Source organism: Crotalus tigris, unplaced genomic scaffold (assembly GCF_016545835.1).
Source record: "Crotalus tigris isolate CLP2741 ecotype Arizona unplaced genomic scaffold, ASM1654583v1 scf7180000020000.429882, whole genome shotgun sequence".
NCBI classification, from domain to species: domain Eukaryota; kingdom Metazoa; phylum Chordata; class Lepidosauria; order Squamata; family Viperidae; genus Crotalus; species Crotalus tigris.
This window is the reverse complement of record NW_024097814.1, coordinates 315,355-343,057: the sequence shown is the minus strand read 5'-3', so window position 1 is coordinate 343,057 and position 27,703 is coordinate 315,355. Positions and strand designations below refer to the sequence as shown.

The 27,703-nt window shown below is 37.6% G+C and overlaps 1 protein-coding gene across 1 annotated transcript in view; it reads right to left on the bottom strand.

The window, feature by feature from the left end:
* The window catches only part of LOC120318035 (dedicator of cytokinesis protein 4), a 335,809-nt gene that overhangs the window by 84,322 nt on the left and 223,784 nt on the right, over positions 1-27,703 (bottom strand). The window contains exons 29-31 of the mRNA XM_039365226.1: positions 27,022-27,122; positions 26,211-26,269; positions 9,431-9,579 (exon numbers count right to left, since the gene is read on the bottom strand). Coding sequence (XP_039221160.1) covers positions 9,431-9,579; positions 26,211-26,269; positions 27,022-27,122 — 309 coding nt within the window. The remainder of the gene's footprint in view (positions 1-9,430; positions 9,580-26,210; positions 26,270-27,021; positions 27,123-27,703) is intronic.

The following is a 27,703-nucleotide window of genomic DNA, read 5'->3' as shown; positions in this document are numbered from 1 at the left end:
GTCCTATTGTTCCCGTGCAGCTTTCTGGCTTCCGTATGATCTGTGGGAGGTTTAAATTGCCCGCTGATCAGCTGTGCTAATGAATTCCAAATTTGCTTCGGCTATCCTGGCTAGCCCTGTGGGAGGATTGGGTTGAGGGGGAAAGGAGATTGTCTCTCCCTTTGTTTAGGGTCACACTTGTTGACCAGAAAATGGCGTCCGGTTCCTTGTTTGTCCGGCGATTGGCTGGGTTCAGGCCAGCCTCGTGGTTGAGCTGCGATCTGGGCAGCAGAAAGGGCTCAAACAAATGGCCGTTCGTTCTTTGCAGTTCCCCCTCCCCTTGGATTGACCAAAATATCAGAAATATATGACCTTAAAGAAGAATCACTTCAGGAGTCAAGAATTCAGTCTAATCGGGCTCAAGACTAGTCGAGACTGGGACAGGGAGGTCCCAGGAGGAGAGGCGGAACAAAATTGGATGACTAGTCTACGAAGTTAACCCATTGGTGGATTCTCCACTCATCACGCTGGAGAATGATTTGGATCTTAATGAGTGAAATAAGTATTTGACCCCTTCGCAAAACATGACTTAGTACTTAGTGGCAAAACTCTTGTTGGCAATCACAGAGGTCAATCGTTTCTTGTACACATCTCAGGAGGGATTTTGTCCCACTCCTCTTTGCAGATCCTCTCCAAGTCATTAAGGTTTCGAGGCTGATGTTTGGTAGCTCGAACCTTCAGCTTCCTCCACAGATTCTCTATGGGATTAAGGTCTGGAGACAGGCTAGGCCACTCCAAGACCTTAATGTGCTTCTTCTTGAGCCACTCCTTTGTTGCCCTGGACATGTGTTTTGGGTCATTGCCATGCTGGAATATCTATCCATGACCCATTTTCAATGCCCTGGCTGAGGGAAGGAGGTTCTCACCCAAGATTTGATAGTACATGGCCCCGTTCATCGTCCCTTTGATGCAGTGAAGTTGTCCTGTCCCCTTAGCAGAAAAACACCCCCAAAGCATAATGTTTCCATCTCCATATTTGATGGTGGGGATGGTGTTCTTTGGGTCACAGGCAGTATTCCTGCTCCTCCTAATACGGCGATTTGAGTTGATGCCAAAGAGCTCGATTTTGCTCTCATCTGACCACAACACTTTCACCCAGTTCTTCTCTGAATCATTCAGATGTTCATTGGCAAACTTCAGACAGGCCTGTACATGTGCTTTCTTGAGCAGGGGGACCTTGCGGCTGCTGTAGGATTTCACGGTGTAATGTGTTACCAATTGTTTTCTTGGTAACTATGGTCCCAGCTACCTTGAGATCATTGACAAGATCCTCCTGTGTAGTTCTGGGCTGATTCCTCACATTCTCATGATCACTGAAACTCCATGAGCTGAGATCTTGCATGGAGCCCCAGACTGAGGGAGATTATTTATTTTGTGTTTCTTCCATTTGCGAATAATCGCACCTATTTGAGGTGGTCTCCCATGGAGAATGAGACACGCACGCAGCAGGTATCTCGGGATGGGAGCCCAGAGCTGACTCTTGCACCCTATTTTATTGTTACTAAGGTTTTTACATCACACAGTGTAAGCAAAAGACGTATATAGGGGTGGTTACAATATATCAAATAACAGACACTTTCCAGATGCAAGGCTACAGCAGGTGTTCTTATCAGAGTCTGTCCAAATGGTTGATGAATGCATCCTGTGTCTAGAGCGGTCCGTTGTTATCTCAGGCCCTTGTGGGAGATGCCCATGGACATTTTTGTGCAATTAATCCCACATCTCCTCCTTTTCTGTTTTTTCTTTAATGTTACTCACTTCCAGTTCCAGAAGGGATCTTGATTCACTGATTAAGGCGTCCTTCCTAGTGGAGGGCGTAACATTTTTGCACATTTGCAGGAGGGAGGGAATACATTGAATGCAACAACATAGCAATACAAATAATATCAAAATGGTTACTATAATAGAAATCAAAGATCGTAGCCAGGATCCATCCGGTAGCCAGGACTAAAGGGCACCCCAGATATCCACGGTGCCTGATCCATCACTGCGTAAGGGATTATTTTGGAGCAAAGATTCCATTTTCCTGGCTGTAGCAGAAATATTAGGTTGAAAATCATGTATATACGTACAACAATGAGAATGAATTAAAGCACACACACCGTCTTTTGCTGCTAAAATAATATCTAAAGCATACCGATTTTGCAAAACTACTTCCCTTATTTCCCCCATTTCTTGATTAATCATTTTAATGCTGTTGATTGTTTCATTAAACATATGAACAGTCCAATTGTTAAGCAAATGAAGGTCTCTATAGTTCATGGCAACTCCTAGATTGGGTAGAATCCCTCTGCTGATTTGAGTCTCTAAACTACCACCCAATGTTAGGGGTGGATCCGAGGAACCAGTATCACGTTTGTTCCGCAGGCGTCCATCAGGGAGATGAGGCAAGGCATATACAGCAGGGGTCAAAAGGCCCAGTGTACAGGTGCCTTTCCAATCCTTAGGCACCTGGCGATAGGCTCTACGGCCACATAGTAGCCACATATCGGGTAACTCATAATAACCCTGGTGAGACTCATTAGCAAATGTTATTATGGATTCCATGTCAAGGCAAGCCATGTAGGTACTGATGTTTGTCCATTGATTACTTTGATAAGTATCATTTATCTTAGTAAGGTTGCTTTTGATGGATTTGCATCTCTTTGCTGAATTCCATATAATAACTTGTTGACAATTACTATAAGTTCCCAAATAAATGGCAGTACGGAATAGTCCTGTGCTATAAAAACAAAATCTGGCAGGTTCCATTATACGAGTGCCCACAGCATATGTCATATTCAATGTCTCTGTAGTTATGCTCCACAGCTGCTTCCATCCTGTTTCATTGAATAGAATGGCATGGAAAATAAGGCCACCACGACTGTCACCAGGAATTTGCATGCAAATCCAACAGTTCGTGACATTAAGTGTAAGAGCAGTGCGCCTGGCATCCCGTACAAAAGCATTAAAAGCCCACAGTCCCTGATCCTCATATGCCTGGCTGAGGTGGTGTACGTTGAGCCATATAAGGACGAACACAACGAGCTGGAGTCCAAATGATCTCGCCATGGTCGTCTATTGCAGCATAGCCTCGACCCCAGGTAATGAGGGAGGCAGGCCCTTTCCAGGTGGGATCAGGCAAACGTCGATAGTATACCTGGGGGAGTGAAGAATCTGTGGGAGAAGCAGAAAAATGCCTGCTTGCGGCAGTTGAGCCAGGGGTGCCAGAAACATTCAAAAAGTTTAAGGTAAAAAGTACAAGATTAAATGTGTTTTGTATCCCAGGCAAGCCAGGGGTATTTTCCCCTTTCTTTTTTACATGCATGTCTAGAGCCCTTTTTACGGTCTGATTGGCTCGTTCCACGATCGCTTGACCAGTGGAGTTATATGGAATGCCAAATTTATGAACAATAGACCAGCGAGAGCAAAACTGCGCAAAGGAGGTGCTGGTATAAGCAGGAGAGTTATCAGTCTTAATTTCTTTTGGATTGCCCAGGGTAGAAAAAGTACGAATACAATGATTAATAACATGTTTAGCAGACTCACCCCTTTGAGGGGTGGCCATAATAAAACCTGAATAGGTGTCAATGGAAACATGCAAATATTTCCAAGGGGCAAATGGCAAATATTGCGTAACATCCATTTGCCAAAGTTGACAGCTCTGCGTCCCTCTTGGGTTGACCCCTTGAGGAACAGAGTGTGCTTGGAGGCTGCAGGTGGGACATTGTTGTATGATAGCCGCAGCCTCCGTAGCTGTTAAAGAAAATTGTTTCATTAAAGCCTTCTTATTTTGATGAAAATATGAATGGCTGTCCCATGGAGTTATGGGAGATAAAACAAGGACAGAAACATCCTGGTGAGTGGAGGCGGCCGAAGCGGCAGCATCCGCCTTGGCATTGCCTTCGGAGATAATACCAGGGAAAGGTTGGTGACTTCTAATATGAGCAGGAAAAAAACAAGTAGAGCGGGAATGAAGAAGGGATTGAAGTGTGAGAAATAGACTGAGGAGAGAGTCATCCAGTGAGGGTGACACATATGAATCAGATAAAGAGGTGAGAACTTTATATACATAAAGACTATCTAAAATAAGATTAAAAGGTTCAGAAGAAAAAGTTTGTAAAGCCAATATTGTAGCAGCAAGTTCAGCACGCTGAGCAGAAGTTTGAGGAGTAATTTTTGTGTGCCATTGTTCACCCTCCTTCCATACACATGAACCATAAGTCTTGCTGCCATCAACATACAGGGTGACAGTGTTAGGAATGGGAGAGGAGGAAATGGGAGAATGCAGAGAAATTGAAACATTATTAAGGAGTTGGAAGCGAGGGTCAGAGGGAATATGACAGGAAACAGATCCTGCCCAGTCAGCAAGAGAAAGTTGCAATACATCTGAAGAGGCAAATAAAGGTTCCCATATAGTAAGAGACATGGGGACATATAAAAAAACAATATCAAATCCAATTAAACATTTTGCTCGAAAACGGCCCTTTGTAATTAAAAGAGCAAACATATATGGCAGTGGATTGATAGATTTGCGAGGGGTATTGGGGAGGTGAATCCATTCAACAATGGAGACGCTCCCCTTTTGATGTTGCAGAAGGGCAGTTGTAGGAATAGAAGGAGTATTAAATATGGCCAAAGACAAAGGCTCATTGGGAATGGCCCGGTCCACCCATCGGGTGGAGAGGGCACTATTGATTAAGGCAAAAACATGTTTTTGAGTAGGGTTAAGAACAACAACAGAGGAGGGGGAAGTGTGGCCTCGCAAAGCCAAAAATAAGGGTGCCAATTGGGCAGTGGTGAGTGCAAGAAATGGACGCACAAAATTTATGGTGCCCAAGATTTGTTGTAAAGCAACTAAAGTGAGAGGAGAAGGAAGGTGGATGGCAGGGAGTACTGGAACAGAATGAGAGGCTAGGACTTTGTGTCCCAGATATAAAAAGGGAGATTGGGTCTGAACTTTTTCTGGGGCAACAATAAAGCCATAAGAAGCTAAAAGCTGAATGAGTTGGGGTAGGACAGTTTGTACTGTGCCAGGAGGACCCGGGGCAGCTAGGAGAATGTCATCCATATAGTGATAAAGCAAAAAGTTAGGATAGGATTTGTGAAAAGGCATCAAGGCAGTGTCCACAAAAGCTTGACATATGGTGGGGCTGTTAAGCATGCCTTGGGGAAGAACAGTCCATTGATAGCGAGGAGTAGGTCGGGACATGTTAGTTTGAGGCAAAGAAAAGGAAAAAAGTTGTTTGTCATCAGGGTGTAAAGGAATGGTAAAAAAAACAGTCTTTTAAATCAATAATTGCCAAATCATAGTCTTTGGGGATCATATTTGGGTTGGGCATTCCGCACTGTAGCGGATCCATGGGTTTAATTATTTTGTTAATGAGGCGTAAATCATGAATAATTCTCCAGTTGCCTGATTTCTTCTTGACTACAAATACTGGGGTGTTATAAGGACTGGTAGTTGGTTCCAAATGGCCAGATTGTATTTGCTGATATACCAGTTTCTGCAATGCTTCCTGTTTTTCTAAAGTGAGTGGCCATTGGTCCACCCACACGGGGGTGTCAGAAAGGAGCGTAAGCTTCATGGCTGAAGGAGGCATTGTTAGTCTTCCAGAGTTAACTTCGCATTAAATTGAGAGAGTAAGTCTCTGCCCCATAAATTTGTGTGAAGAGGGAGGACGACAGGTTTAAATTTAGCAGAAATGCCTTTTGTGATTCGTTGTGCAGTAAGCCAATTTTTACTGGAGCTTGCCTGTTGGAGACCTCCCACTCCCCTGACTGCCGGCGAGGATTCAAGAGGCCAGTTAGAGGGCCATTCAGCTGTTCTTATGACTGAGACATCCGCACCAGAGTCTACAAGACCAGAAAAAAGAATGCCATTGATTAAAAAAGGCATCACCGGTTTTTGGGGAGTAATTTGCTTTGTTAGTGCCAATAAATCAAAGGAAGAATTCCCAGAGTGAGGTGCATATGCAGCCTCTGGAATGGGTGGTGCTGGACGTGGTAATAAGACCAAGCGTGCCACCGTATCCCCCTGGTTCATTGTGACAGGGAGATTGGTATAAAATTGGACTTTTAGGGTGTCTTTATATGTGGGATCTATCAAACCTGGAAGCACAAACACTCCTTGTTCCCGAGCAACAGGTATGGGAAGGATTATTGCCTCCGTTTCCGGAGGCAAGGGTCCAGAATAAAGGGTTTCAGCAACCGTGAGTAGGTTAGGAAAAGTAACAGAAAGATCAGAAGCCAATTTTAAATCAATGCCAGAAAAACATTGCGAAGCTGGAGTAAGATCTGAAAAGGATGCAGCCTTTGGAGAGGGGTTAGCTACAGACCCCTTTGTTAGTTTCCCCGATTAGACTGAGAGGAACGGCACTGATTGGCCCAATGAAAACCCTTTTTACATTTTGGGCACACAGTTTTGGGCTTGGCTCCGGGGATGGCAGCGGGTCGAGCTGCGCCGCCTCCTGGAGCTCTGCATTGTTTTTTAAAATGACCAGATTTCCCACAATTAAAGCAAGTGCCTTGGGGTTGATTCCCCTTTTGGATTGCAGCTGCAAGAGTGTCCATTTGAAAAGCATTGGTTCCCACAATGCGACAGGCTTTAAGAAAGTCTGCCAGAGTGGCCGTGGGACTGGAAACAATTGGTTTAAGAATGGACTGGCAGTCTGCATTTGCATGTTCATAAGCCAATTTTATAAGGATTTCAATTGCTGCATCTCTGTTTGAAATTTGACGCTCAATGGCAACTTGCAAGCGATTCACAAAGTCTGCATAGGATTCAGTTGCAGTTTGGTGAATGGCAGAAAAAGATTGAATCGGGGTGCCAGACTCATCAACACGAGCCATGGCAGAAAGAACACAAGCATTAATGATAGGAAATGCAAAGGGAGTAAAAGTTTGAGCTTGAGCATTAAGGGTAGCAAAATTGCCTTCTCCAAAGAGTTGTTCTGCTGTCCATTGTGAACCTGGGTGATTAGCTCTCTTTTGTGCCTCTCTTTTATATTCAGATTCAAAGACTACGTATTGTGTTCCGTTAAGAAGCATGCGGAACAGATCTTTCCAATCTTGAGGCAACATTCGATATGCACTAGCAATTGAATGTATTAGTCCTCTAGTATAGGGACTGGTTATGCCATAATCTTTTGTAGCCTTTTTCAAGTCTCTGATCATAGCCAGGGGAAGTGCCTCCCAATCAACTGTTGCAGTCTGTTGGTAAGTAACAGGGAACAACTCTGTCTCGGATAGTTCAGAAACGCTTAAATCACCATTGTTTAAAGCCTTTTGAAAAGCACCACGGATGATTCCGGGCCGGGAGAGAGGCGGCAACGTGGCAGGAACAGGAGAGGCTGTAGAATTTGCAGTGGCAGAGGGAGGGTTAAAACCTGCTCCAGGGGCCAAGGGAGTGGCCAACATAACAGACGGATTTTTATACGGTGGAGGATCTAATAAAGGCTGATGAGGCGAGTCAGCATAGGTTTGAATCAGAGTATAGGCAATTTTCCAAAGGCACAAAATCTCTGGGGGGGCTCTTGGAGACTGATGGAGAACGGTGCCAATTTTCCTCCATGTATCTACTTTTAAAGATCCAGACTCCGGATAGGATGAGCAGTTAGCCCATACATAAGCAAGCAATTTAACAGCCTCAGATTTAGAAAGGTGACGGGTTAATTTCTGTTCCTGATCAGTAAGATATTTTTTCCTGCCAAGTAGCCTCAGCTCTTCCACATGCTGCTTTTGAGCGTGAGACATTCCACCCCCCATACTTACGAAGAGGAGTCAGTTGCCAGCAACTTCGTCAGGTGCACCAAGCCTATTCCAGGAGATAAGTAAAAGGTCGGCAGGGACGTATCCCTCAGTGGATCACGTCGGGGTCACCAGATGAGGTGGTCTCCCATGGAGAATGAGACACGCACGCAGCAGGTATCTCGGGATGGGAGCCCAGAGCTGACTCTTGCACCCTATTTTATTGTTACTAAGGTTTTTACATCACACAGCGTAAGCAAAAGACGTATATAGGGGTGGTTACAATATATCAAATAACAGACACTTTCCAGATGCAAGGCTATAGCAGGTGTTCTTATCAGAGTCTGTCCAAATGGTTGATGAATGCATCCTGTGTCTAGAGCGGTCCGTTTGTTATCTCAGGCCCTTGTGAGAGATGCCCATGGACATTTTTGTGCAATTAATCCCACACCTATTGTTGTCACCTTTTCACCAAGCTGCTTGATGATAGTCTTGTAGCCCATTCCAGCCCTATGTAGGTTTACAATCTTGTCCCTGACATCCTTGGACAGCTCTTTGATCTTGGCCATGGTGGAGAGTTTGGAATCTGATTGATTGAGTGCTTCTGTGGAAAGGTGTCTTTTATAAAGGTTAAGAAGCTGAGATTAGGAGCACTCCCTTTAAGAGAGTGCTCCTAATCTCAGCTCGTTACCTGTATAAAAGACACCTGGAAGCCAAAAATCTTGCTGACTGATAAGGGATTAGATACTTATTTCACTCATTAAAATGCAAATCAATTTATAACTTTTTTGAAATGTGTTTTTCTGGGTTTTTTTGTTGTTGTTATTCTCTCACTGTTAAAATAAACCTACTATTAAAATTATAGACTAATCATTTCTTTGTCAGTGGACAAACATACAAAATCAGCAGGGAATCAAATATTTTTTTCATTTGATTTGCATTTTAATGAGTGAAATAAGTATTTGATCCACTATTTATCAGCAAGCTTTCTGGCTCCCAGTTGTCTTTTATACAGATAACAAGCTGAGATTAGGAGCACTCTCTTAAAGGGAGTGCAACTTAAAGACTACCTATAAAGTGAAGTTAGGCCAGGCAAACATTTATAAAATTCACAAACAACTAGGCCATTTTGTAAAACCCATAAATTGGAAACTGATCAAAGAGAGAAGCAACCTGGAATTAAGGAGAAGCTTCCTAACAGTGAGGACAATTAACCAGTGGAACAACTTGCCTTCAGAAATCATGGGCACTCCATCACAAGTTTTTAAGAAAAGACAAGACAATCACTTATCTGAGATGATATAGGTTCTCCTGCTTGAGCAGGGGACTGGATTAGAAGACCTCCAAGGTCCCTTCCAGCTCTATTCTATTCTATTCTATTCTATTCTATTCTATTCTATTCTATTCTATTCTCTAGTGCTGGTAGTAAATTGTGTGTTTGATGATCATAAATAACCTTATCCATTTGTCAAGCGCACACACTTTTTTTCCTTTTTACCATTTGTAAAATTAACATATACAGTACTAACTCAGGAAAATAATTGATTAGATTATAATTTTAAATGAAACAAGTAAGCAAGCATAACATAATGATGTATTGTTGTCTAAGAATGATTAGCTTGAAAAATTAATTTATCTTCCCCTAATGAATTGACAAAAATACCTGTTTAAAGTTACCACTGTGTCTTTGCTCCCAGTCCATCATATCATGAAAAATAGGAATCATAACATTCCGCAGGTCAGGCTGAGGTATCAGTGTCACTTCTAAAAAAGGGCCAATCAGTGCTGGGATGAAGTGGATTTTGTGTTCTCCTAAAAGGTAAGAAGATAAATTGAATGAAACTATTCTCAATAACAAAATACTAGTGAAAAAAACCCTGTAGTTTTATGAAGATTTATGCTTGAAACTGTGCTAAGAATGTACAGCCTGTTTTGCTCAGTAGTTTTTCCAAAAATACAGTTTTTTTGTAAATGAATACAAATAAAACAACAAATAGGAAAAATGCTAATTAGCTCAACTTACATAGTTACAATAGAAAATGAAAAGTAAAGATTATTCTGTCCCTATAATTTCTAGGAGTTTTTGAAATTTCAATTGAACATGTTGCATTAATGTGAAATCTATCTAACTACTTAACACCACCCCTTCCCCAGAATGCATTTCTGTTCACTCTAGAGAGCCTAGGAAGTTGGGAGGTGGAAGCTGGGAGAGATCCTGCTCAATAAAGCCTAGGGGCTGAAAGAAGCAGAACAACAAATAAGTAGGATGGATAAAACTGCTGGAACATTTTTGGTGCTTGGTTACCAGCCTTTATTTCCATGTTTTCCCCAAAATAAGACCTATCCTGTAAATAAGACCTATCCCAAAAATATGACCTAACTTGAAATTTACATGTGCGTCTAATATAAGTCCTACCCCCAAAATAAGCCCTAGTTTTGGGGCGAGGTGCACATGTAAAAATCAAGCTAGGGTGGGGATGGGGGAGTGGAGCTGCCCCACATGCCCCACAACCGCTTATCTTAGGACCACTGCAACCAGGCCTCTCACACCCTGACACCTGTCGCGCTGCTGCCCAATTTCTTCTGTGACCATTTCTGGCTGCATGCCACGTGGTACATTGTGCTGGCACCATCACTTGAAGAAAGGAGCCACATGGCTTGCCATGACAATCATGCCATTTCCACCACTCGCAGCAGCACGCCACATGAGTCGTCATGCTGTTCGCGCTGCTATCACCTCTCGTGGCAGGAGGCCACATGGCTCATCATGCTGATTGTGCCACTGCTGCTGATCACAGCACTATCCTGCTGCAAGTGGCAGCAGCAGTGCAATCAGCACGATTGGTACAATGAGCCATGCAACCTCCTGCCGCGAGCAGCGGCAGCGGCATGAGTGGCACGATGAGGCAGGTGGCTGCAGAAGAACTTGGGCAGAGGCGCAAAAGTTGTAGGGGAGTGGGAGGCCTGGCTGCAGTGGGCCTAAGATAAATGTGTAAGACATCCCCCGAAAATAAGGCCTGGTACCTCTTATTTTGGGGAAAACATGGTATACTCATGTAATGTGCCAAACTCCCATGTAAGTACACAATACCAATCAGTTTTGGCACATTTTGGCCACTATGCCTTAGGAATCATTAAAGCCCAGTTTTTGTAGGAGAGAGACTGCCCAGGCCAAGGGAAAAATTCAAAGGAGGAATTAGCTTAGAGTCTTTAAATAGGCACAAGAGGGCGAAGTCCAATCTTCTTTGAATGCTGTTGAACTTTATCTGCTTTCAACTGGGTGCAAAACATCAATCTGAGGAGATTTCTATATATAGGCTTGAGCAATGAAACAGCTAATTAAACTCTTCACATGTGAGTCTAGCTATTTGCACCTGACAATTTTATGCCAAACTACTGAAACTATTGCATGTAAGCTAGTATTTCTAATTTGAAGGCTGCTTTTCCCATATCCAATGAACTAGGTGACATGAACAGTATTGACCTTTTTGATGGATTGAATGAACATTTTTGCATAAAATATTTTCTAAAACACATATTGAAAATCAAACATTTATGCAAATTTGGGTTCCAGTTCCGGATCACGGTGCCAGCAGACGTGCGTTGGGAGCACTCTCTCCACCGCCCAGTTTCCCTTCGTCAGGAGACCCTGAAAAGGGTTATAAGTCACCCTGGAGGGGCAATGACAGTGAGGAGGACCCTCAACAGATTATGGAAGGGTGTAACTCTTCCATTTGATCCAAGGCAGCTCCTTTGGACCATCGAAGAAAGGATAGGCTATTAACATGGCCAATCACTAAGCCATGTCAACCGAAAGCCAAAATCACCACCAAGCACAATGAAAGCATCGTAGAGGAATTGGGTGAGACCTTACCTTACCTTTCTTGTATCCCAACTACCTTCCTGTAAAATCCTCCTGAAATTTCTTTCTCCGCTTTTAAAATAGCGGCATCTGCCTACCCTGGGGAACTAAAGATTTGAAAAGAAAAGAACAACTAATCTAAACAATTAAATAACTGGACATGTACTTTTTAGATATTTGGGGTCCCAAAAAGTTCCTATTGTTACAGGGACCTATTACCTTATCTATTTGTTACGTTGGAGGAATTTTTTTTTTAACTGGATAAAAGCCTAACTTGTCTCTCTATGCTACCGGGGACATCTTGTGGTGAAGTGTACAGCAAGTGAATTTCTTTGACTGTGAGGCCTTCATACTATCTAAAAAAGATAACAATTGACTTCCGGTGGCAATCGCCGCGCTGATGGTGGCTTTTTCTTAGCCGTCCGCCTCGGGAATGCGTAAAAGCCAGCAAAAACAGCGATCATCAGCTGTTTTGCAGCTTGAAGCCTCTCTTCCCAGGAGAAGGGAAGAAGGTGGGTTTTTTCCAGATAGAGGTTGAGTTCCTCTAATCTCCCAAAATTTTATTTTGGGGAGACGAAGGGTGTGAACTCCCTCGGGGTCTGAATCATCTCCACATCCCAGGACGCCTTTGTTCTTCGGAACGAAGCTAGATGCTGCTTCCACATCTGCTGCTTAAAGAGAATCGTGAGTAAAACTAAAAGCTGACGGAGCTGTTCAGGAGGATCAGAATTGTGATGATTTGAAATTTTAACTCAAGAAAGAATTAATATCTTCTTCACCTATTATTTTAACAAAAGGAGGGAGGAAAAAATGGCGGAGGAATCCTGTTTCTTTGTCTGAAAGGATATTTGTAAGAAAGACTTTCACTTTCATTTGGCAACAAAGTTTATACAATGTAACGGACCCTGCTTATTTAAAGAGTCAGCTTCCTTTTTTTTGTATGGGGATTTTTTTTATTATCCCCTTATTTTATTTTGCTATAAGAAGAGGGTTTTTTTGTAAGTTGGAAAATGGCTTCAAAATGCCCTGGAATTTCTTCTCCTCCTAAAGGCTCAATTTCTTCTCCAGTAATTCAGGCTGTACAGCAATCTAAACCTAAGTCTCCTCCACCTTCCCCCCATCTCAGGCATTCACACTTAAAGATTTACAGGATTTTTTACAAGATGCTTTGGAGAAAACTGCACAACAGATTAAACATGAGACAGCAGAGCTTTTGGAGCAGAAAAATAATGAGATGAGAGAAGATATTGTGCTGGCTCTCCAGGGACTTGCAGCTCATGTAGAACGCCTTGATGAGCATGTGAATGAGGTGGTGGGAAGTGTTGAAAGATTAGAGGACAGAGTTGGAAAAATTGAAAAGGATGCTGATACAGTGCAGAATGAAATTATTATGTCACAATATAGAGATATGGAATTTGCTTTGCGAATAAGAGGGTTGAAGGAGAACGTGCAAGAGAATCTGAAAGAAGAAATTGCTGCAGAATTAGCCTCCATTTTGGGGTGTGAACCTGAAGAAATGTTGAAAGATATAGAAAAATTTTTTAGGGTCAATTCATGGATTGCGAGGCAGAGAAATTTGCCAAGAGATGTGGTTATTTATTTTTCCAGAAGATCACTTTGTAATGAAATTATACAGGCTTTTTACAAGCAGAGATTTCAAATTGCAGCTCAAGATGTTATAATTTTGAAAGAAATACCTCCAAAAATTCTCAGAAAAAGAAAGGACTTTGATTTTCTGGCTGAGGAGCTGAAGAAACGACATATTCAGTTTAGATGGGATGTACCTGTTGGAATAGTGGTGAACTATGTTGGGACACGTTACAGACTTAATACAATTTTAAAAGCAAGAGATTTTTATGCTTCTGTTCTTAAGGCAGGTGCACCACCATCTCCACAATCTAAAACAAATGAAGGCAAGTTTGAAGGACAGTTGGCTGTAGGAGCAATGTCATTAGTAGGAGAAGAATTGTTGGTTGAATCTATGCAACAGTGTTTGGAGATAAAAGATGACCCAAAGGAACAAAGAATGACTCGTGCAGCTTATAAACATAAAGAAAAAGAGCAGCAAAAGGTAGATGTTGGATCTACAAAACAAGTGGTTATCTCAGAGCCAGTGGAAGGAACAAGACCGAAGAGGTCATCAACTGCAGATTTACATGCGGTGTTCCAAAGGCTTCAGGCCACTAAAAATGGCAAAGTTTCTTACATGGAATGTTAATGGATTGAATTCACCACAGAAAAGAAAGAAAGTATTTTATTACTTGAAACAACACAAGAATGATGTTATATGTTTGCAAGAGACTCATATTGCTTTAAAGGATCAAAAGTATTTGATTAAGGACTTCCGGTGGCTCAAGCAGTGACGATGGCAGCTTTTCACAAAGCCGCCCATTCCTGGATCGTGTAAAAGCCGGCGGGACTTTGACAATCAGCTGTCCCGCGGCTTGAATCTCCTCCCTAGGAGAAAGGGAAGAGAAGAGCTGCTCAGGTAGAGGTAAGAGCTCCCCTGGATCCCTATAATTTTGGGGATCGGAGGGTAGAGCTCCCTCAGAGTCTGAGCCAACTCCGCGCTCCAGGACATCTTTGTCCCAAAGTGCTGGGATGAAGCAAGGCGCCACTCCCACATCTGCTTTTTTCGGAGGCTTGTGAGTGCTTAAATGCAGACAGAGCAGACCAGGAGAAAGTGGATTTAAGATTGATTGTGACTTTAACTCCTGCAAGCATCTTCTCCCCCTTTTATTGTTTACTTTCCCTTTGAAGAAAGTGAAAGTGAAAGGCAAAATGGTGACTGTCTTTCTTGTTTGATTTTGCAACAAAGTTAAAAGTTGAATATAGTTCATGTTTTAAATATAGAGGCAAGAATTTTGTTACCCTTTTTTTTCTTTTTATCTTTTTCTTTTTATTACTATTTAAAGAACTGTGATATTATAGAGGCAAGAATTTTGCTCCTTTGAATTTAACAGAATAGCTTCAAAACGTTTGGTCTCTGTCCCTAAAGCTTCTATCTCCTCCCCAATGATTCAACCTACTTCTCAGTCTAAACCAAAATCACCCCCACCCTCCCCTCTTCCTGCAATTTCTCTTAAAGACTTACAAGAAGCTTTAAAAATGAATGCTTTGGATATTAAAGAGGAGGTAAAAGATCTTATAATTGCAGAGAGGGCTATTACAGAAGAACTATTGGAGAAAAAAATAAGCAGGTCAGAGATGATATACTATTTGCGTTTCAAGGTCTTGCTCTGCATATTGAAAGGATTGATAATAAAATGGAGGAGATTACTGAAAATGCAGCAAGACTGGAATTTAGAATGGAGGAAGTGGAGGATAAGATAGAAATTACACAGGATGAACAAACTATCTCACAATACAGAGAAATGGAGTTTGCATTGCATATCAGGGGACTGAAAGAAAATTTCCAGGAAGATTTAAAGATGCTTATTGTTAAAGATATTGCTTTTAACCTTGGATGGAGACCAGAAGTAGTTGGGAATGAGATAGAAAAAATCTTCAGAGTTAATTCACGGGTTGCCAGACAGAGAAACCTACCAAGAGAAGTGGTTATTTACTTTTCCAGAAGATCTATTCGCAATGAAATTATACAGGCTTTTTATAAACAGAGGTTTCAAATTGCAGCTCAAGATGTGATAATTTTAAAGAAATACCTCCAAAAATCTTAAGAGGTAGAAAAGATTTTACCTTTCTGTCTGATGAATTAAAACGTCATCAAATTCAGTTTAGATGGGAGATTCCAATAGTGAATTAAGTTTTTAGGGATAAAAGGTTACAAAGACGTAGGGAAACAGAAAATGAGATTAAACTAAAAGAAGAAGCGCTTGCTCTTAACCCAACTGATAATAACTTAAAGGTTTCTATAAAGATGCTTAGGGAACAATTTAATATGTTGATGATCTGCGTTATATGAGACATAATACTTTTTGCGAATAAGCCTGGGAGGTGGTTGGCTTATCAGTTACGAAAGAAACAGAAGGCTAGGATTATAGAGAAAGTAAAATATAAAGGTACCGAGGTTTTTCAGCAAAGTTTGATTAAAAAGAGTTTTTTACATTTTTATACAAAATTATACTCAAGTGACAATATAAAGGGAATGGATATAGATAAATATTTACAATCAGTACATTTTCCTAAACTTTCTGAGGAACAGCAAAATGGGATGAATTGTTTAATTACTGTGGAGGAAATTAGTTTAGCTATTAAGCAGTTAAAGGTGGGAAAGTCTCCAGGAACAGATGGATTGACGTCGGCATATTATAAAAATTTATCTGAAGAAATGCTGGAGCCATTAAAGGAGCTTTTTAATAGTATTTTGTTGAGAGCACAAGTTCCTCCTTCTTGGAAAAGAGTGTTTATATCATTGATTCCGAAGGAGAATCAAGATCTTACAGAGCCTAAGAATTACAGGCCAATATCATTATTAAATGTAGATTATAAGATTTTTACTAAAATTTTGGCAAATAGATTAATGCAGGTTATGAAGGATTTGATTCACAGTGATCAACCAGGATTCATAACAGGGCGATATATGAAATATAATATAAGACAAATTATTAACTTAATTGAGTATCTGGATAAGAACAATCAGATTCCTGTGGCTTTTATATTTTTGGATGCTGAAAAAGCTTTTGACCAATTAGATTGGAAATTTTTATTCTCACTGGTAGAGAAAATGAATTTTGGGGATAAGTTCTTACATGCACTTAAAGCTATATATCAGCAACAATATGCTCAAATTGTTGTTAATGGGGGACTGACTGAGACTTTTAATATTGAAAAAGGGACAAGACAAGGATGTCCATTATCCCCATTGTTATTTGTTTTAATATTGGAGATTTTGTTGATCCAGATTCGAGAATCAACGGTAATCAAGGGTATAAAGATAAGAAAGAATGAGTATAAATTACGGGCTTTTGCAGATGATTTGGTTTTAATTTTGGAACAACTGACTCGAGCGGTTGATTGTCTATTAGAACTTATAACACAGTATGGGAAAGTTTCTGGTTTTAAAGTCAATAATCATAAGACTATTACCTAAGAATATGTCAGTTAATGATAAGGAAAGTTTGGTTAAAGCTACAGGTTTTCAGATGGTGAAAAAGGTCAAATACCTGGGAGTATATTTAACTGCTTCAAATGGAAAATTGTATAAGAATAATTATGAATTATTATGGGCAAAAGTACAAAAGGATTTAAATGATTGGAAAAAACTGCAATTGTCACTGTTGGGGAGAATTTCAGCCGTAAAAATGAATGTTCTACCAAAGTTTCTTTTCTTGTTTCAGATGATACCTATTTTAAAAAAAGATGTAAATTTGGAGGAATGGCAGAAGGGTATCAATAAATTCATTTGGGCTGGGAAAAAACCAAGGGTTAAGGTTAAGATTTTGCAAGATGCCTGAGAAAGAGGAGGACTTAAAGCACCTAATTTGAAATTATATTATGATGCAGCCGCCTTAACTTGGATAAGTGATTGGCTTAATTTAACAAACAAGGATATTCTTGTTCTTGAAGGGTGGGATTTAATGTATGGTTGGCATGCATATTTAATTTTTAATAAGAAAGTGGACCGGGCTTTTAAATCACACATTTTGAGGAGTGCCTTACTTCGAATTTGGAAAAAGTATTATCATAGGTTAAATTATAAAATACCTATCTGGGGGACTCCTAGACATGCAATCGAGGGAATTTCTAAGGGGACGAACTTTGACAAAACTTCGTATAAAGAATTATTAATTTGGTCAGGTTTGGACTGGCATTTAAAATCCCTAGATGTATTAAGGCATGAAAATATTCTACAGTCATGGTTTCAATATTTACAAATAGTGGACAGGTGGACTGTAGATAAGAAAGAGGAAATAACATTAGAAGATGAAAATTTGATTATTCAGATTAAAGATCAGAGTCAGGCCCATATAAAAAGAATTTATAACGCTTTAATAGAATTAGACTCGGAAACAGAATTGGTCAAAGATTGTATGATTAAATGGGCTCAGAATATCCAGGAACCGATCCCATTGGACTTATGGGAGATAATTTGGATTAGAAATGTTAAATTTACACAAGCTCAAAATTTGAGGGAAAATTTTTATAAAATGCTTTACAGATGGCATCTAGATCCTAAAAAATTATCTTGTATGTATTCAAATTTACAACCCAAATGTTGGAGATGTGGTAATATGGATGCAACATATTTTCACGTTTGGTGGAATTGTAAAAAGATAAAGGCTTTTTGGATTATGATTTAGTGGAACATTCAAAAGATTTTTAAAAGGAAGATAAAGTTTACTCCTCAATTATTCTTATTGGGTATTTTTGTGGATTTAAATGACAAAGAAACTATTTTAATGTTGAATTTATTAACTGCAGCAAGGTTACTAGTAGGCTCATATTGGAAGAAAGATTCGTTGCCTACTTTAGAAGAATGGATATTTAAAGTTTCTAATTTTGCAGAAATGGCAAAAAATTCTGCTTATTTGAAGGATCATACACAAAAAAGATATATTATTGTATGGAAAAGATGGATAGATTATATTCAGAAAAAGTATGGGACTACAAAGTTTCATTTATTTTATGAGTAAATTTTATAGCAAATGTTGTAGAGATTTGTTTATGATGATTTAATTTAAGGGGAGTTAAAGGTTAAGTATGATATTTTTTCTTTTCTTTTCTTTCCTTTTCTTTTTTCTTTTTTCTTTTTTTTTATTGTTAACTTTCTCATTAATAACCCTGTACTCTGCTCTGGGAAGTGAGGGGGGGAGGCTTGAGGGTGGGTGGATGGATGAATGGGTGGGTAAGGATTATATAGATATGGTGGTTTACGAGAGACGTGCTGCTTGGGCATTTCCCCTATGCTGCGTTCAAGTGTTTGAGAGGGATGAGAGGGGAGGAAGGTGCAGGGAGGAAGTAGGATGGTAAGAGGAGAAGGGGAGGGGAAGAGAGTAGGAGGGGAGGAGAGAAAGAGGAGGGAAGTAGGGAAGGTACCAGAGAGGGTGTACGCGGCCTGGGGGGAATGGGCAGGCGGTACCAATGGTTATGAATTTATTTTATCTTGTGAATTGTATTTTGTATGAATAAATGGAAAATAAAAATTTTTTTAAAAAAAGTATTTGATTAACTCCCAGCTGGGAGTACATTTTTCAGCCCCTGCTCCGCAGAAAAAAGGAGGAGTAATTTATGTGAGGAAAGACTTATCGCCGAAGTTAATTGATTCTGACCCACAAGGAAGATGTGTTATTATTGTTTATTATTAAATGGTAAGAGATGTCTTATCATTGGATTATATGCTCCTAATCAACAACAAAAATACTTTTATAAGATGATACATCAGAAATTAATTCAATTGGATTATAAATCAGTTATTATGGTGGGAGATTGGAATGGTGTCTTAGACTCAAGTAAAGACAAGAAGGGTTCTTTTAAATCTCCTAATCATGCAAAATTATCTAAAGTTTTTTTTTTATTTGAAGGATGATTTGGAACTTAGAGATATTTGGTGAGAACGGAATACTGAAGAAAGAGACTTCACCTTTTTTTCAGACAAGCATCAATCGTATTCCAGAATTGACTTTTTTAAAATTACTAATGATCTTTTTTCTAGGGTGAAGAATGCCAAGATATTCCCTAGAATATTGTCAGACTATAATCCTGTATGGTTGGAGTTATCTACTGAAGATGGGAATAGAAGGACTTGGAGATTGAATGAAAATTTATTTAGACATGAGGGGAATTTACAGAAATGTAGAGATTACTTAAAGGAATTTTTTCTTTTGAATATGTATAAGGGTACTTTGATGCCAATGGTATGGGATGCTAGTAAAGCATATATGAGAGGGATTTTGATTCATATGAATAATGCATATAGGCGAAAATAGACACAGAAACATAAAGAGTTGGAAGAAGAGATTAAAAGTAAGGAGAAGGCTCTTATTTTAAATCCATTGGATAATAGTTCAAAGGTTTCTATAACTTTGCTTAAGGAGCAATTTAATATGTTAATAGCTGATCAGACTGCAATTAATTTGCAGTATATGAAACATAATATATTTTGTAATGCAAATAAACCTGGTAGGTGGTTGGCTTACCAACTACGAAAGAAACAGAAATCAAGGATTATAGAGAAAATAAATTATAAAGGTAAAGAAGTATATCAACAAAATTTGATTAAAAGGAGTTTTTTAGATTTTTATTCAAAGCTATATGCTAGCAAAAGTATACAAGTTTCAGATATAGAAAAGAATTTACAGGAAGCACATTTTCCTAGACTTTCAAATGATCAACAAGATGAGATGAATGGTTTAATTACTTCTGAAGAGATCATTAGGGCAATTAAGCAATTAAAGGTTGGTAAGGCTCCAGGTACAGATGGATTAACAGCAATTTATTATAAAATGTTATCTGAAGAAATGATAGAACCACTGAAGGAACTTTTTAATAATATTCTGTTAGGAGCAGAGGTACCTCCATCTTGGAGAAGGGCCTTTATATCATTGATCCCAAAGGAGGATCAAGACTTGATTCAGCCTAAAAATTATAGACCTATCTCTTTTGAACACAGATTACAAGATTTTTTCTAAAATATTGGCAAATAGATTAATGCAAGTTTTGAAGCAATTGATCCATAGTGATCAATCTAGATTTATAACTGGAAGATATATGAAATATAATGTAAGACAAATTGTTAATCTAATTGAGTACTTGGACAAGAACAATCAAATCCCTGTGGCTTTGATATTTTTGGATGCTGAAAAAGCTTTTGATCAATTAGACTGGCAATTTTTATTGAGAGTAGTAGAGAAAATGAATTTTGGGGATAAATTTTTGTATGCTCTTAAGGCTATATATCAATAACAATCTGCACAAATTATAATTAATGGTGGATTAACAGATGCATTTAACATTGAAAAGGGCACTAGACAGGGATGTCCTTTGTCCTCATTGTTATTTGTTTTAACAATGAGGACAAAGGAGATTTTATTTATTAAAATTCGAGAATCATCTAGAATAAAGGGAATAAAAATAAATAAGAATGATTATAAGTTGAGAGCTTTTGCTGATGATTTGGTTATGACATTATCTCAACCGATAGACTCGGTTAGGGATCTGGTTGAAATTTTAACTGAGTATGGGAAGGTTTCTGGTTTTAAGGTAAATATTAATAAGACTAAAATATTATCGAAAAATATGTCTATGAAGGAAAAGGATACTTTGGCTAAATTAACAGGTTTTGAAATAGTGAGAAAGGTTAAATATTTGGGAGTATACATTACAGCTTCTAATGTTAAATTGTATAAAAATAATCATGAGACATTATGGGTAAAAGTGCAAAAGGATTTAAATGATTGGAAAAAATTACAGTTATCTTTACTGGGGAGAATCTCAGCAGTTAAAATGAATATTCTTCCAAAGTTTCTTTTTTTTGTTCCAAATGATACCTATTTTGAAAAAAAGATGCTAATTTGGAGGAATGGCAGAAGGGGATTAACAAGTTTATTTGGGCAGGGAAAAAACCAAGAGTTAAGTTTAAGATTATACAAGATGCATGGGAGAGAGGAGGACTCAAGGCGCCTAATCTAAAATTGTATTATGATGCGGTGGCTTTAACACTGATTAGTGACTGGCTTAACTTAACAAATAAAAATATTCTTTTTCTTGAGGGATGGGATTTATTATATGGATGCCACGCATATTTAATTTATGACAAAAAGGTGGATCAGGTTTTTAAATCTCATATTTTAAGAAATGCTTTATTACATGTCTGGAAGAAATATTATTATAGGTTAAATTATAAAATTCCAATTTGGGGGATTCCCGGACACGTTGTAGAGGGGTTATCTAGAGGAGTGAATTTGGATAGGATTTCTTATAAGGAATTACTTAGTTTGGAAGGGAAGGATTGGCAATTAAAATCTTTAGCTGAGTTGAAGCAAGAAAATATTGTATACTCTTGGTTTCAGTATAATCAATTGTTAGTGAGGTGGAGGATAGATCAAAAGGTTGATATTACTTTAAAGGATGTGAATTTGGTAAAACAGATTAAAGACCAAACTCAAGCTCATATAAAGAGAATTTATAATGTTTTAATAGAATTGGATTCTGAAACGGAGTTAGTTAAAGATTGTATGGTTAAATGGGCTCAAAATATTCAAGAGCCAATTTTATTGGATACATGGGAGACAATTTGGGTTAGAAATGTAAAATTTACTCAAGTGCAAAATTTAAGAGAAAATTTTTATAAAATGTTTTATAGATGGCATTTGGATCCCCAAAAGTTGTCCCGCATGTATCCTAATTTACAGCCCAAATGTTGGAGATGTGGAAGCTTAGACGCAACCTATTTTCATATTTGGTGGACTTGTAGAGATATAAAAGCTTTTTGGATTAAGATTTGGTGGAATATTCAAAAGATTTTTAAGAGAAAGATAAAGTTTACTCCGCAATTATTTTTGCTGGTTATTATTGTACATTTTGATGTCAAAGAAATTGATTTGATGCTGAATGTTATAACAGCTGCAAGATTACTTGTGGGGCAATATTGGAAGAAAAACTCTTTGCCTACTATGGAAGAATGGATAGTTAAGGTGTCTAATTTAGCAGAAATGGCGAAAATCTCCGCCTATTTGAAGGACCATTCACAAGAAAAATATATTTCGGTTTGGAGGAGATGGATTGATTATATTCAAAAGAAATATGAGACTGAAAAGTATTATCTTGCTTATGAGTAGATTTTAGATTATTTTTAATAGTTCAATATGGTTGAATTTATATTATTTTTAGTATTATGGTTTAATTATATTATTATTTTTGTTTTTAATTTGTTAATACTTGTTTTGAAAAGGAGTTAAAATGTGTTATGGATTTGATTGATAGTATAGTCGGGTTATGTTAGTTAGATTATGTTTGTTTATTTTTTACCCTGTAATCAGCTCTGGGAAGTGGGGGAGGGGGGAAAGGGTGGGAGGGATTTGGGTTATAATGTATTAAATTTGTAAAACTTTTAATAAAAAAGATAACAATTTGAAACAGCTGGGTGGTGAAAACAACTTCTAGGAATAGTGGAGGTGGACATTTGCTGACTTTTATTAAACATAGCCTCCACTAAAGGACTATCTCTAATCACCATAGAAATGGAGGAATTTTACCCAAAACTTAACTACAAACTCATACTTGAAAAAATCCTTGAAGTCATTGAGCTAATGAATTCCAGAATGAAAGACAAAGATGTCACCTTAAAATTACAAATTGAAGCCCAGATTCCAACTGATGAACTTACAATCCAAAAAACAACAGAAGAGGAACAAATTAATATCAAAGAGGATTCTACACAACAACAAGTACAATTTACTGAGAACTTTGACAGTCAAACCTTGATTTCAACTAAAGAAACTGCAACTCAAAAAGCAACAGAAATTGAAGAAAGCAACACTGAGATGGAGGATGCTAAAGATCAACAAACACAACATATTGAGAACTTAGGCAATCTAGACAATCAAACAACATCTACAACACTGGACGTGACCTTTTATTTTAGCCAGATATAACTGGAAGAAGAAGAAGACCAGATTGAACTGATGACAAATATTTTAAATCAAACATGGAGATTTGAACTATTAGGGCAACAATCTAATGATTACAAAGGGGCCAGTTCTTTTGAAAAATTGATAATTGGATGCTCTCCCTTGATTCAAATAACATGTGTAGGAATGAAGGGAGATCCATCTGAGGATTTAAAGGCACTGGTATGGAAACCTGCTTGGCACAAAAAGAAAGCTAGAGTTAGATTTAAAAATGGGATTTTCTTTCTCTTCCTTTTTTTGTTGATTGATTGATAATGGAAGAGCTTAAAGTCTTACTTAATGGGCTAAGGAGATTTTTAAAGATATTAATTGATTTAATATTTAGATTTATAAGGGAAATGAAAATTAGCCATTAGATTATAGTTTTGAATTGTAATATGGAAGTTGGTTTGTGACAATGAAAGATATTTTATTAGTAAACAATGAGGTACTAGGATGAGAAATAGAATATACTTATGACATAAAATAAGAATGTAATTAACTGAATAATATGTGAATTTTAGATACGATAAATATTTTGTAATGAAATTAGGAAAATTTGGGTTACTCGAAGTCTAAATATTACGGATATTAAAGGCTAAATTGGAACACAGTAATTGAAATTAGGTAAAACTTAAAAACAGGACTTGGAAATATATAAGTAACATTAAATTGACAAATGTATTGATTGATTGAGCTATAATTAGAAATGTATTAATTTGAATGTGATATAATAATTAAGGGAAATAGGGAGGACCTTTTAATGATGCAACCTGAGATATCTATGAAATATTTTTTTTAAACACATTTTATTGTTTTTTTAATTCTTAAGAAAAAATACTCTGGACACACCGTGGTATTTGGGTAATCAAACATTCAAAAGTGAAAACATATATAAACAACTCGACTCTATACATTCACTGTCCTCTTCTATTTCCCTCAAATAGCATAATACGTTTAAAATATTCCATTTCTAATTTAAATTTCTATTACTGCTAAACCTGTTTTAAAACTTTGTCAGTTTACAATTACCATAATCAAATTTAACTTTAAATCAACAAGTTATCAATTCAGGTATCCCTTCCAGATATATTCTAATTCTTAATCTCTCACATCTCTCATTTTATCACCAATCTCATTTATTTCTTCTTCCACTACACAATAGATATCCTAATTAAAATAAAATATTAAACTACCCTATACATATATAATCCCACAACTGATCAATCTCTTTAAGATAACAAAATAATGTTAAACCTTAAATCATTTCAATTCATTAAACAAAATTCAAATTTCATGCAGTTGATTATCATGCCTTATCACATCTATGTTATCATACAGAAAGGTCATCTTACTAATTTAAGACACTCAGTTAATTATTGAAATCATCCAAATCTAAAAAGCCAACATTTTTTCAACTCCAATGCATAATAATTTTCATCAAAATAAACCTATTATTCCAAAAGGTACATTCTTAATCTATTTAAAATATCTATTCTAATAATCACTCTCCTATATTTTTTTTCTTACTTCTAACTCTAAATCTTAATCCTTAAAACAGTCCATAAATCCAACATTGCCTTTTAATCAATTACACAATTTTAAATTTCTCTTTTCAGTCTAATTCTGGCTTTTTTTCTGTGCCAGGCAGGTTTCCATAACCAAGCTTCCCTTTCAGTCAGTAGATCTATTTTTGTTGCTTGCAGTGGCCTTTGAAAGGATAGGAGTCCCATCCTCTGGATTAGGCATCTATTTCTCTCATCCTAAGCATCATTGCTTTGTAGTTTCAAATCTCAGTCTTTGCTTCTTCTGTTCCTCAAAAGTTACAGATGGAAAGTTTGCAAGATAGAATAAGTTCCTCTTTTATCTCTGTTGATTCCTCTTCTAGTATGTTTTGATTTATAGAATAGTCAGATGTAGTCTGGACATCAGTTTGAATGTTTGAAGTGAGATTTCTGGATCTTAATTCTGTAGTAAACTCTTTCATTGTAGCACATATTTCTGCAGTAGCCTCATAAATCTTTTCCAATATAAATTTACAGTTTAATTGTAACTGAGGTTCCTCCATTTTGATAGTAATTAAAAAGAGTCTCTTTTTTCTTTTTTGTAGAGGCTATATTTAATAAAAGTTAGGCAGTGTCCACCTCCACAATTCCCACAGCTGCATAGTTTATCTTTTCTCTTCAAAAATAATTTGAAGGTCAGATCTATTCCATCTTCAAAGAGTAACCAGAAGTTACAGTATTAAGTTTTCACCACTAGATGTCCTCAGTAGGTTAAAAAAAGATCTTTTCCAGACACCATTTCCTTTTTTCTGTCTTTTAAAGTATAATGTGAAAAAAGAAATAATCTTCCAGCATAAGATAATAGTAGTTCTTAGAGAAAAAAAAAATTCTGTACCCCCAAAATATGGAAATAAAATATAGTCTTTAAAATTTTGTTCTATGTTTATACAACGCCTTTCTTCCCAAACATGCAGAAGCTGCTTTTTCAAGCCATGGAAATAATTCCAACAAGGCTCTTACAGGCACAAAAAACAAGATAGAGTAGAGAGAGTAGCAAGGAAAAGTCTCACCCGGATTCACCATGGGGTTTCTTACAGCTTAGATGTTCTTTGACTTGCAGTTTGAAGTGGCAGGGTGATCAGCCATTTTACTGGCTGATCTTCTTCTCCGTCGGCCCTCAGAGATAGCTCAGACAGCTGGAGGAGCCGCCGCTCCTCAGCAGACGAGCAAAGCCTCCTCAACAGAAGTCACACCCTCCAGGGTGACTTTCGAACCACATAAAGGTCTACTGGTAGAGGGAAGCTAGCCGACGAGGAGACAAGTCTCTTCGTACAGCTAGAGGCACCGTGAACCGGAAGCCATGTACGAAAGATTTCATTACTGGACTATTGATTACCCAATCACCATGCTGCTTCCTAAATATTTGGATGTAAAATTGAAAAATTAATAAAACTTGTTATAAAAAACATTTATGCAAATTTAAAACTTAAGCCACATAATTAATCTTACCTATATTTTGCCACATGCTGAAGATTTCACATCCCATTGTCACCCGCATATCACCATATCTGTTAGATTTTTAAAAAATCAGATTAGATAATTAATAATCTCACTCTATCATGAAACATACTTTTTGTATGTTTGCAGCAGTTATTAAAGAGAAAAAAATCCAACAGAAGTTTTCATAAAATACTTATTAAAACAGGATATGAAAAGCAGCTAGAAAACCACAACACATCATAGAAAGAACATTTCTGAAACTATTCAAACACTGTGCCTGCATCCAGTAATAGACAAGCATTTGTGGGAGACAGCTGCCGATATTATTACAGATGGTTTGATGTTGCTTGTTATATGTAAAGAGTCAAAATGGTATCAGTTATAAACATCTTTTGTCTATAACTGTGGGAATCATTGATGCAAACAAAACAAAGATTTAATTACATACATCATCATTTCTAACAAGTGCATTCTTCTTAGGGTTTGAACTGATATTTTCCTACAAGTTATCTTCATTGATTTCAGTGAGCTATAATCATTGGTATGATTATGGCATATAATCAACATACTGTAAACTAGATAAGATTTATTCAAGAGCACTGTGCATGTTGTCAGGTACAGCCCATTAAAACATACTTAAGAAATCAAACGTACTTCAAACAATTCTGCCTTGAAAAACAACATTCTGTCTCTCAGTAATAATCAACAGCAAATATCACATAGTTTGACAACTTTCAATCTTAATAAAATTTTGCACAGAAAAGATAAATACTACAAAGATTTTCTCTATTTTTTTTAAAAAGCCAACAATTATACTTACTTTTCTAGTACTTTTTTCTTCTTAGAAAGTGTGAACATTTCTAACTGTAGACACAACTGATTTATAAATATGACAGCAAGGTAAAAATAGGAATCCCAAATCTGCAAATAGACAATAATTTAATCATTGTGTTTCTTTGAAAGATACTATTAGTGTAGCTAGATAACAGATATTTACCTTACATGCCCAAGATCATTTATAAGTTGAAAGATGAAATCAAACAGAATTCAAAAAAACCTACCACACAAAATTCAAATATTTATTTTGACTTATCTATGTTGGTTAAATATGATTCATCAAGTGATGTCAGGAGCAAACCACCAGTCCCTCACATGCAGAATTTGATCTAACTACTTTTTTATGTTTTGCCTATAATTCTGAAATTTCCCCAGTCTGACTTCCAACTCCTGGGGAACAGCCGACTCCTAGATAAGGCTCTAAGGAACTAAAGGGGGAGGGGATGTCAATCCTAGCCCTTTTGCAGTTGTTCAGTGACCACAAGCTAACTCTAGACTTGATCCCTCCTCTGTGCCAGGCTGGGTGCTTCCCAAAAGGTTAGTAAGTTAAGAACTGCATGATCAAAGGAGTAGCAGTTTTTAACTTACTCACTTAATGAATCATATTTAACCAACTTATAGATAAGTCAAAATAAATATTTGAACAGAACAACTGAAAAGCAGTA